At 46.0% G+C, this 12,171-nt stretch overlaps 1 protein-coding gene across 2 annotated transcripts in view; it reads right to left on the minus strand.

Moving 5' to 3' along the window:
- The window catches only part of LRSAM1 (leucine rich repeat and sterile alpha motif containing 1), a 91,702-nt gene that overhangs the window by 64,912 nt on the left and 14,619 nt on the right, over positions 1–12,171 (minus strand). For both annotated transcript variants that reach the window (XM_073558317.1, XM_073558316.1), the window contains exons 9-13: positions 10,684–10,774; positions 10,448–10,578; positions 10,112–10,141; positions 9,195–9,317; positions 8,967–9,106 (exon numbers count right to left, since the gene is read on the minus strand). In XM_073558317.1, the coding sequence (XP_073414418.1) occupies positions 8,967–9,106; positions 9,195–9,317; positions 10,112–10,141; positions 10,448–10,578; positions 10,684–10,774 (515 nt within the window). The remainder of the gene's footprint in view (positions 1–8,966; positions 9,107–9,194; positions 9,318–10,111; positions 10,142–10,447; positions 10,579–10,683; positions 10,775–12,171) is intronic.

The following is a 12,171-nucleotide window of genomic DNA, read 5'->3' on the forward strand; positions in this document are numbered from 1 at the left end:
AGCTGATTTAGATGAAAGAAACCAAACACCTGATCAGGTGGATGGTGACTGGGTAACGGGAACTTCAGACTGGATATAAGGCAGCCGACGCCCTTCTGAGTCGCTGGTGATTTCTCTGCTGGATTCTTGGAGACCAGTCTGATTCCTGCTTCCCAAAGATATCTACAAATATCTCAAGGGCTGTCACATTGTAGAAGGATCATCTTTATTCTCATTTGCACAAGGAAAGACTAGAAGCAATGGGATGAAACTGAATGGGAGGAGACACAGATTAGATATTAGAAAAAACTTTTTGACAGTTAGAGTGATCAATGAGTGGAACAAGCTGCCACGAGAAGTGGTGAGTTCTCCTTCAATGGATGTCTTCAAACAGAGGCTGGACAGACATCTGACTGGGATGATTTAGCGAATCCTGCTTTGAGCAGGGGGTTGGACCAGATGGCCCAGGAGGTCCCTTCCAACTCTACGATTCTATGATTCTAAGATAAGTTTTTGCTCTGCTATTGAACTTATTAGTTTTGGTTTTGTTTACTTTGTTTTTTTGGAGTTCAGCCATCCCCGGCCGGGGGCGTGCTGGATTCTTTTTCCTTGATCAGTGTTCTCTTTTGCTCTGCTTCCAGAATATTCTGAGTGCTGATATAGGGTTTGAAGTCTAGTGACTTCAGGGTCCTTTTTGCTTATCAGTTGTGTTGGTAATATTTTTAACAGGGTTTTCTCGGATTGCAGACAGCAGCTTTTCTGTCCTGTCCTTTTTAGTTAGCTTGGGCCCCATTGTTTGCTCAACCTATCCTTCTATCTGTGTTAGTGTTTTCATCTTGCTTCACCGTCATTATATGTTGGGGGCTGCCTATTGCTTTGGGGTCTGCTCTGGGGCAGTCAGTTTTTCCCTTTTCTCTCTTTAGGCTTATGTAGATCTCCGGCTGTGACGAGGTATCTAGGATCACTGTAGGAACACTCCACGGCTACTGCTAGTTGTGTGATAGGATTAGGGGTCTGCAATCCGCTAGTTTCCAACCTCTCTGATTTTCTGGGCTGAGCTTGTGTTTTGTTTTTTCCTCCTCGGTGACTCAATCATAACATAAAACTGTCCTTTTTTCAGCACAAATGAATAACCAACACAGTCCTTTTCTGGGTAAGGCAAAGTAAATCACACAGTCTAACCAACTTGGTATTACAGGAACCTCTCAGGCTGCAGCACAGACTGTCCACCAGCCTCTGCACACTTCACTACCGCAGCTAGACCAGGTGCATTTTATTAGGCCAGAAATACCCAGACTGAAGTATAGGAGCCCTTTTAGTCACTCCTAAATCCCAGAACCAAAATACAGTAAAAAAAAAAAAAAAAACACGGACACAATCTCAGTGACATACAGTAGAAACCAGAAGTTTACATACATTATATGAAAAAACACATATGCCTATTTTTCTCAATATATGAGATGAAATGAGAATAAACCTTTCCCGTTTACTTAGGATAATTAGGTCAATTATGATTACCATAATTACTAATATTTGCCAAATGCCAGAATAACTAGAGAGAGAGAGGATGTTTTATGGCATTTTTTTAACTGTAAATTTTTCTTAAATTTTATATTTAAACAATTATAAACAAAAATTTTAAAAAATAGTTACATTCTAGGCATCTGTTAAAGTGCAATGTAAACACCCAAATAAAATAAAGAAGAGCTTCAAATGCAAAATAGTTACATGAAGTATAATATGAGAGATCACTCCCCCAAGTGGAACATAAACTAGAGTGTTTAATGGAAGACTCAAAATCCAATTCTGAAATAAATCCTTAAGGCTATGTGCACACGATGCGATTTTTAAGCGTTTTTGCGCGATTTTCGGCGCGAAAACGCTTAAAAATCGTGTACAGAACGCAACCCATGCATTCCTATGGCATTCCGCACATGCTGTGCTAATGCTGCGCTTTTTTCCGCGGCGGAATCGCATCGCGGAAAAAATCGCAGCATGCTCATTCTTTTGTGCGGAATCGCAAAGAATTGCCGCGATTCCGCACCCATAGGAATGCATGAGAATCGCTTACTTCCCGCATGTGGCTATGCCCACCATGCGGGAAGATAAGCGTCTCATGTGCGGTTGGTACCCACGGTGTGGAGGAGAGGAGACTGTAATGCTGTAGATAAGCCCCCAAAGTAACCTGAAAGAGAAGAAAATCACGTTAGATTATACTCACCGGGGGGGGCGGTCCGCTCTTGGTCCGATGGGTGTTGCGGTCCGTCACCTCCCATCTTCATACTATGGCGTCCTCTTCTTTCCTTCCTGTCGAGGCTCCGGCGCAGGCGCACTGCTCTGCAATGTTGAGGGCAGAGCAGAATACTGCAGTGCGCAGGCGCCAGACCTCTCCTGCCGCCTGCGCACTGCAGGACTCTGCTCTGCCCTCTTTTTTTCTTCTCTTTCAGGTTACATCGGGGGCTTATCTACAGCATTACAGAATGCTGTAGATAAGCCGCTGATGGCGGTGCTGGCAGTTCATATTCAAAAAAAGGGGTGACAGATTCCCTTTAAAAAAGAATTAATGATTCCACTGTCTGCTAGCTCCATCGTTTAATCCCTTAACAAATATAAAAAGGACAAGACATAGACAGGAAGATATAAGGAAAATGGGGGAAAAGGCACAAACTGTGTAGAAATATTAAGAGAAAAAAGTCCCAACTGCCAATCTGAGCCCAATAATAATCCCTGGGGACCCAATTTGTATCAAATTTATCCACTCCAGCTCTCAGCAAAGCCGTCATATATTCCATTCTACGGATGCACAACATAGGCACTTTGCAGTTCTGCAGGCAAAACAACCAGAACTGCAAAGTGCCTATGTTGTGCATCTATTGAAAACGGGGCTAAAGAATTCAGATATAACACCACGGATATCAGTTAGAAAATTAATTATCATGTTATGGTAATTGCCAGTCTACTTATGTAGCATATTTAATAGAATGTGGTTGTGGACTAAAATACGTAGGTCGCACTATACAAACCATGCATGCAAGGTTAAATAAGCACTGTCAGAACTACATAGTTTGTCTAAACATTTTCTAACTACGCATCAAAATTTTTTTTCATCATTAAGACTAACAGTTATTGTTTTTATACCAGACACTGTTCCCGATCGCTATAGCAGTCTTATCAATGGAGAAAGCTTCTGGATATTTAAGCTGGGCACACTGGCCCCTGAGGGACTGAATCTGACTATTGAAAAAGTGAAGAGATAAAAATTTTTATTTATTTTTAACTTTTTCCATTTTATCATTCATTTTATTAAATCTTGTTTATATCATGTTCTAATTAGGTGTATTTATTTCATTTAATCTTATTTTCGACAATATTACTTCCTTTATTTCTGTGTAATATCATGTGACCTTGTGATTGCACGCAGTTTTTGATTGGCTGTACTTTGTTTAAATACCCCTTCCTGTTTGCTAACAATAAACTGCCAACTGATGAAGTTGGGGTTACCGTCGAAACGCGTTGTGGACTAATGAAATAATACACGTGTCCTGTAGTTCCTAGCGCTCCTCTGTCCGTCTCTTCTACATTACTACTGCTTTTCCCCAAAACAGACTCCCATCTACTCATGTACGGATGTTTTAATTGCTGACCTCCCTGGGGCAGGTTTTGTATCTTATATATTTCTGAGATTAAAGGCAACCTGTCACCTATTTTTAGCCCTATGAGCCCTGTCACCAACATCAGGGGCTTAGCTACAGCATTCCCTGATCGCAGTCCTACTGAAAATCTATGGGCAAAGCTGAAAATGCAGGTGCAAGCAAGGAGACCTACAAACCTGGATCAGTTACACCAGTATTGTCAGGAGCAATGGGCCCAAATCCCAACCTACTATTGTGAGAAGCTTGTGGAAGGATATCCCAAACATTTCAGCCAAGTCATTCGGTGTAAGGGTAATGGTACTAAATACTAATGAAATGTATGTAAACTTTTCTCTTTGCAATAAGTAATAAAAAACATTCTCTCTCATTATTCTGGCATTTGGCAAATAGTAATAATTATGGTAATCCTAATTGACCTAAAACAAGAAAGGTTTATAATGATTTCATGTCAGATATTGAGAAAAACATGCAGATGTGTCTTTTTATATAGTGTATGGAAACTTCTGGTTTCAACTGTACCTGCCATCCAGGACCTTACCTCCTACTTTCTTACAACAAGCATCCCATCACTTCTGCCCCAATATGTAAGAATGAATATAGGCCTTCAATACATCCAGCCATGCACCACTGTGATTCTCCACATCCAACATGTGAACCACTATGATTCTCCACATCCAGCCATGCACCACTGCAATTCTACATATCCAGCTGTGCACCACTGTGATTCTTCACGTCCAGCCTGTGCATCAATGTGATTCTCCACATCTTGCCCGTGTACCACTAGGATTCTCCACATCCAGTCCATGCAACACTAGGATTCTCCACATCCAGTCCATGCAACACTAGGATTCTCCACATCCAGTCCATGCACCACTAGGATTCTCCACATCCAGTCCATGCACCACTAGGATTCTCCACATCCAGTCCATGCACCACTAGGATTCTCCACATCCAGTCCATGCACCACTAGGATTCTCCACATCCAGTCCATGCACCACTAGGATTCTCCACATCCAGTCCATGCACCACTAGGATTCTCCACATCCAGTCCATGCACCACTAGGATTCTCCACATCCAGTCCATGCACCACTAGGATTCTCCACATCCAGTCCATGCACCACCATGATTCTCCAAATCCAGCCCGTGTACCACTATGATTCTCCACATCCAGCCGTGCAGCACCATGATTCTCCATCTCCAACCATGCATCACTGTGATTCTCCACCTTCAGTCGAGCACCAACGTAATTCCCCACATCCAGCCGTGCACCACTGTGATTTCCCACATCCAGCCGTGCACCACTGTGATTTCCCACATCCAGCCGTGCATCACCGTGATTCTCCACATCCAGCCGTGCACCACTGTGATTCTCCACATCCAACTGTGCACCACATGATTCCCCACATCCAGCTGTGCACCACTGTGATTCTCCACATCCAACTGTGCACCACATGATTCCCCACATCCAGCTGTGCACCACTGTGATTCTCCACATCCAACTGTGCACCACATGATTCCCCACATCCAGCCGTGCACCACTGTGATTCTCCACATCCAACTGTGCACCACTGTGATTCTCCACATCCAACTGTGCACCACCATGATTCTCCACATCCAACTGTGCACCACCGTGATTCTCCACATCCAGCTGTGCACCACTGTGATTTCCCACATCCAACTGTGCACCACATGATTCCCCACATCCAGCTGTGCACCACTGTGATTCTCCACATCCAACTGTGCACCACATGATTCCCCACATCCAGCCGTGCACCACTGTGATTCTCCACATCCAACTGTGCACCACTGTGATTCTCCACATCCAACTGTGCACCACCATGATTCTCCACATCCAACTATGCACCACCGTGATTCTCCACATCCAGCTGTGCACCACTGTGATTTCCCACATCCAGCCGTGCACCACTGTGATTCCCCACATCCAGCCGTGCATCACCGTGATTCTCCACATCCAGCCGTGCACCACTGTGATTCTCCACATCCAACTGTGCACCACATGATTCCCCACATCCAGCTGTGCACCACTGTGATTCTCCACATCCAACTGTGCACCACATGATTCCCCACATCCAGCTGTGCACCACTGTGATTCTCCACATCCAACTGTGCACCACATGATTCCCCACATCCAGCCGTGCACCACTGTGATTCTCCACATCCAACTGTGCACCACTGTGATTCTCCACATCCAACTGTGCACCACCATGATTCTCCACATCCAACTGTGCACCACCGTGATTCTCCACATCCAGCTGTGCACCACTGTGATTTCCCACATCCAACTGTGCACCACATGATTCCCCACATCCAGCTGTGCACCACTGTGATTCTCCACATCCAACTGTGCACCACATGATTCCCCACATCCAGCCGTGCATCACTGTGATTCTCCACATCCAACTGTGCACCACTGTGATTCTCCACATCCAACTGTGCACCACCATGATTCTCCACATCCAACTGTGCACCACCGTGATTCTCCACATCCAGCTGTGCACCACTGTGATTTCCCACATCCAGCCGTGCACCACTGTGATTTCCCACATCCAGCCATGCATCACCGTGATTCTCCACATCCAGCCGTGCACCACCATGATTCTCCACATCCAACTGTGCACCACCGTGATTCTCCACATCCAACTGTGCACCACTGTGATTCTCCACATCCAACTGTGCACCACATGATTCTCCACATCCAACTGTGCACCACCGTGATTCTCCACATCCAGCTGTGCACCACTGTGATTTCCCACATCCAGCCGTGCACCACTGTGATTTTCCACATCCAGCCGTGCATCACCGTGATTCTCCACATCCAGCCGTGCACCACTGTGATTCTCCACATCCAGCCATGCATCACCGTGATTCTCCACATCCAGCCGTGCACCACTGTGATTCTCCACATCCAACTGTGCACCACATGATTCCCCACATCCAGCTGTGCACCACTGTGATTCTCCACATCCAACTGTGCACCACATGATTCCCCACATCCAGCCATGCACCACTGTGATTCTCCACATCCAACTGTGCACCACTGTGATTCTCCACATCCAACTGTGCACCACCATGATTCTCCACATCCAACTGTGCACCACCATGATTCTCCACATCCAGCCGTGCACCACTGTGATTTCCCACATCCAGCCGTGCACCACTGTGATTCTCCACATCCAACTGTGCACCACATGATTCCCCACATCCAGCTGTGCACCACTGTGATTCTCCACATCCAACTGTGCACCACATGATTCCCCACATCCAGCCGTGCACCACCATGATTCTCCACATCCAACTGTGCACCACCGTGATTCTCCACATCCAGCTGTGCACCACTGTGATTTCCCACATCCAACTGTGCACCACATGATTCCCCACATCCAGCTGTGCACCACTGTGATTCTCCACATCCAACTGTGCACCACATGATTCCCCACATCCAGCCGTGCACCACTGTGATTCTCCACATCCAACTGTGCACCACTGTGATTCTCCACATCCAACTGTGCACCACCGTGATTCTCCACATCCAACTGTGCACCACCGTGATTCTCCACATCCAGCTGTGCACCACTGTGATTTCCCACATCCAGCCGTGCACCACTGTGATTTCCCACATCCAGCCGTGCATCACCGTGATTCTCCACATCCAGCCGTGCACCACCATGATTCTCCACATCCAACTGTGCACCACCGTGATTCTCCACATCCAACTGTGCACCACTGTGATTCTCCACATCCAACTGTGCACCACATGATTCTCCACATCCAACTGTGCACCACCGTGATTCTCCACATCCAGCTGTGCACCACTGTGATTTCCCACATCCAGCCGTGCACCACTGTGATTTCCCACATCCAGCCGTGCATCACCGTGATTCTCCACATCCAGCCGTGCACCACTGTGATTCTCCACATCCAGCCATGCATCACCGTGATTCTCCACATCCAGCTGTGCACCACTGTGATTCTCCACATCCAACTGTGCACCACATGATTCCCCACATCCAGCTGTGCACCACTGTGATTCTCCACATCCAACTGTGCACCACATGATTCCCCACATCCAGCCGTGCACCATTGTGATTCTCCACATCCAACTGTGCACCACTGTGATTCTCCACATCCAACTGTGCACCACCATGATTCTCCACATCCAACTGTGCACCACCATGATTCTCCACATCCAGCCGTGCACCACTGTGATTTCCCACATCCAGCCGTGCACCACTGTGATTCTCCACATCCAACTGTGCACCACATGATTCCCCACATCCAGCTGTGCACCACTGTGATTCTCCACATCCAACTGTGCACTACATGATTCCCCACATCCAGCCGTGCACCACTGTGATTCTCCACATCCAACTGTGCACCACTGTGATTCTCCACATCCAACTGTGCACCACCATGATTCTCCACATCCAACTGTGCACCACCGTGATTCTCCACATCCAGCCGTGCACCACTGTGATTTCCCACATCCAGCCGTGCACCACTGTGATTTCCCACATCCAGCCGTGCATCACCGTGATTCTCCACATCCAGCCGTGCACCACCATGATTCTCCACATCCAACTGTGCACCACCGTGATTCTCCACATCCAACTGTGCACCACTGTGATTCTCCACATCCAACTGTGCACCACATGATTCTCCACATCCAACTGTGCACCACCGTGATTCTCCACATCCAGCTGTGCACCACTGTGATTTCCCACATCCAGCCGTGCACCACTGTGATTTCCCACATCCAGCCGTGCATCACCGTGATTCTCCACATCCAGCCGTGCACCACTGTGATTCTCCACATCCAGCCGTGCATCACCGTGATTCTCCACATCCAGCCGTGCATCACCGTGATTCTCCACATCCAGCCGTGCACCACATGATTCCCCACATCCAACTGTGCACCACTGTGATTCTCCACATCCAGCTGTGCACAACCGTGATTCTCCACATCCAACTGTGCACCACCGTGATTCTCCACATCCAACTGTGCACCACCGTGATTCCCCACATCCAGCGTGCACCACTATGATTCCCCACATCCAGCGTGCACCACTGTGATTCCCCACATCTAGCGTGCACCACTGTGATTCCCCACATCCAGCGTGCACCACTATGATTCCCCACATCCAGCGTGCACCACTGTGATTCCCCACATCCAGCGTGCACCACTGTGATTCCCCACATCCAGCGTGCACCACTGTGATTTACCACATTCAGCTGTGCGCTAGCGTAACTCTCCATAATTTGAATGTAATATTACATTTCTCCTGTAGAGGGCATTGCAGTTAGTTAACACTTACCTGTGATTCTCCTCCAGCAGATTAGAGATCCGGTAAGAGATCCCCTCTTCCATCTGTCTGAGTTGTTCCTGCAGCTTCTGTCGGTCACTTTGCAGCTGCCGCTGATGCTCTGTCAGTCCTTTCTCCAATCGCGTTTGTTCCTGAGCAAACAGAGATGCAGACCTCAGTATATCTACCTGGCATTGTGGCTCACCAGCCTCACCCAGATCTGGGGCACTGGGCACTCACCTCCCTCACAGTCTGTAATATCTCATTTTTCTGAGAGTTGCTCTGTAGGAGAAGCTGTGCATGCTCTCTCTGCCCCAGGTCCAGGCGACGCTCAAAATCCAATTTTTCTAACATTTTCTGTTCCTGAAAATAACACAGAACATGTTCGACAGATGAGATGAACAGAGGTGACCGACACCATATACAACGTAGTAAGAAATCAATGGTCTACAATGTGTTCAGGACCGGGCTTATGTGGACTGTACTTGGTTCTGGACCGATAGAGGCCAGGTGCCATGAGCTGTTGTTAAACCAGTGCCCTGGAAAACCAGTAAAATCAGGAGCGAAGAGAGGAAGTAAATACCTGTTCATTTGGTGTAAGATCTGAATAAAGTTAGGAGTCAGCTGTGGGGGTCTAAAAAAACTAGAGGTCTGGTCTAGGGTCTGAATTTATATAGTCTGAAATAGTTATGGGGTTTGGTGTATGAATCTATTTAGGGGTCTAGTCTGATTTAAATAAAGGGTTTGGAGTCTGAATTAATTTTGCTAAACGGGGTCCGTAGTTATTTTGTTATTTGAGGTAAAAATTAATAGTAATGTTTTTGAAGTCTTGGGTCTGAATTAATTTTGGGGTCCGGTATTTGTTTTGGATGTGACTTGTGTATTTCAGAATCAGTAGTTCAGTTTCTCCAGCCTAAGGGTCTGGGGACACCTGAGATTAGTGTTAGTACCATATATTTCAATGACCAAGGGTTTAGGCTATGGACTGTAAAATAGACCTAGTTCCTTTCAAAGTGACTTAATTAAAAAAAAAAAAAAAATATATATATATATATATATATATATATATATATATAAAATATAATATATATATATATTTTTTTTTTTTTTTTTTACAGATTTACTCTCCACAGCCATTGTACCAGTGCAGGACTCACCTTTCTCTTCTCATATTCGGAAAATTTGTTCTGCAAGACAAATATGACCAAATTATAACAAACTTTATTCCTTCATATGTCCCACTTATGTGATCACCTAAAACAAGCAGCAAATGCAAGCTTGAAAGCAATAATGTTTGCATCCACCACCAGCAAGCAGTGATCTTCTCCTTTGTGCATTCAAGGTATCCAAGTACAATAGCCAGCACTGGTAGGCGCATTCACATTTGCATTCTCTCCCAGCATTAGGGAAATGATATAAGTGCAATTCCCCATTTTACCCTTGACAGCTCGTCACTGTGATGGCTGTACCCCGAATCCCTGCAGAATTCTGACCTGCCACTCAGTTTCCTCCTTCAAAGACATTAGGAGAGCAGCATCTACAGTGTCGGCGGCTGCATCGCAAGTGTCGTTCTCCAGGACAGGCAGCAAGTACTGAGACGGTGGGCAATAGTCAATGCCGAGCTCTGCACGCGGGAGGAAGAAATCTGAGTATGATGCATAACTATTACACACATTATATTTCTGCAAGCCCAAATAACCAAGCGGATCTCACCAATATGGATAGCTACCTTTGCATAGAAACTGCTGGATTGCCTCTGTGCCCTCGCTGCAAACCGTAACTGGAGGTAAGACCATCCCTGAAGCATCAAGAGTAAGGGTCTACAAGAAAGTGTGAGTGGCCATTACTGCAGTACTACTCACCAAGTATGAAACAGTAATATGGGCAGCAAACAGATATGGGAAGAATATTGTAATTAAACAAGGAAATTAATAATAAAAAGTGTTGTCATTATCTCCTTACATCTTATGAGTTCCTATGAAAGCTGGGTGACAACCATTACAGCTCCCAGTGTCATTTACCAGCTCTGCCAGACTCCTTACAGTGAATGTCCACTAGGGGGAGATCACTGCATACATTTATACATGACACTCTATAGTAAAATAAGCAGTGTGCTCCCTCTAGTGGTAGCTGCACATAATAGCAATCTTCTTTTTTAAAGGGAATCTGTCAGAAGGTTTTTGTTACGTATATTTTGCTATGTAACTTGAGGATTGCATGGGGTAGGGGTTAAAACACCGAACTCAAGGATGTGTAACATGTTTACTTAGACTGAAGGCTTTATTCACCTTGTGATTATTTGATTTTTGGAGTTTTTTCGCTTTTGTTTTTTCCTCCTGTTCGTCCAAGAGTCAAATTTTTTATTTTTCCATCTCCATAAGCAAATTTTTTTTTTTTTTTTTTGCAGGTCGACTTGTAGTTATGAATGACACAATTCACTTTACAATAAAATTAAAGGAGTTGTCCACTACAAGGTCAACAACTTCTTGATCTAAATATTTGGCCCCAATAAAAAAAAGCCTATACTCACCTCCAGTGCCGGCACCGTTCCTGCTTTGTCGCCACTCATGGTCCTGGGACTCCCGTGCGGCTGTTAGGACATGTGACCCCAGTGCCCAATCAGCGCCGGCGTCACTGTCCCTGTCTTCAGACAAATCGAACATCAAGAGAAAGTGAGAAATCCGCCGCAGCCCGGACTTCCTGCTGATGTTCATTGTACCTGAAGGCGCGGACAGTGACGCCGGGTACCACGTGTCATAAAAACCGCACGAAAGCCCCAGGACTGTGAGTGTCGACACAGCGGGTACAGCTCCGACACAGGAGGGGAGTATAGGCTTTTTTACTGCATTGGGGCCAAACGTGCAGACCACACCAGCATTTTTTTTATTGCACCTCTGGAGTGCTGCTTTGAATGCAATTCACCTGCCCTCTGTTTATTACTCACCTGCTGCTGCCTTCATCCTTTTCCAGCGTTGCTCCAGTCAGTCTCCGGAGAAAAGTGACCTGCCGGCAGCACCAGTGTTTGATGACGCACGCTGGAGATGCCTTTTCAATACAAGTCTAGGAGAGCCTCATACTGGCTCTCACAGAGTTGCATTGAGCTCTTATGTTGTAACTTCTGACTTCCGGACAGTCAGAAATTATGAGCACAAGATGATGCCGTGGGACCATACTGGCATTGGTAAAAGGTAAAGCCTCCGGAAGGTGAATATAAGAA

The sequence above is a fragment of the Dendrobates tinctorius genome, unplaced genomic scaffold, assembly GCF_039654945.1.
Source record: "Dendrobates tinctorius isolate UK_male_01 unplaced genomic scaffold, ASM3965494v1 ptg000013l, whole genome shotgun sequence".
Lineage (NCBI taxonomy): Eukaryota > Metazoa > Chordata > Amphibia > Anura > Dendrobatidae > Dendrobates > Dendrobates tinctorius.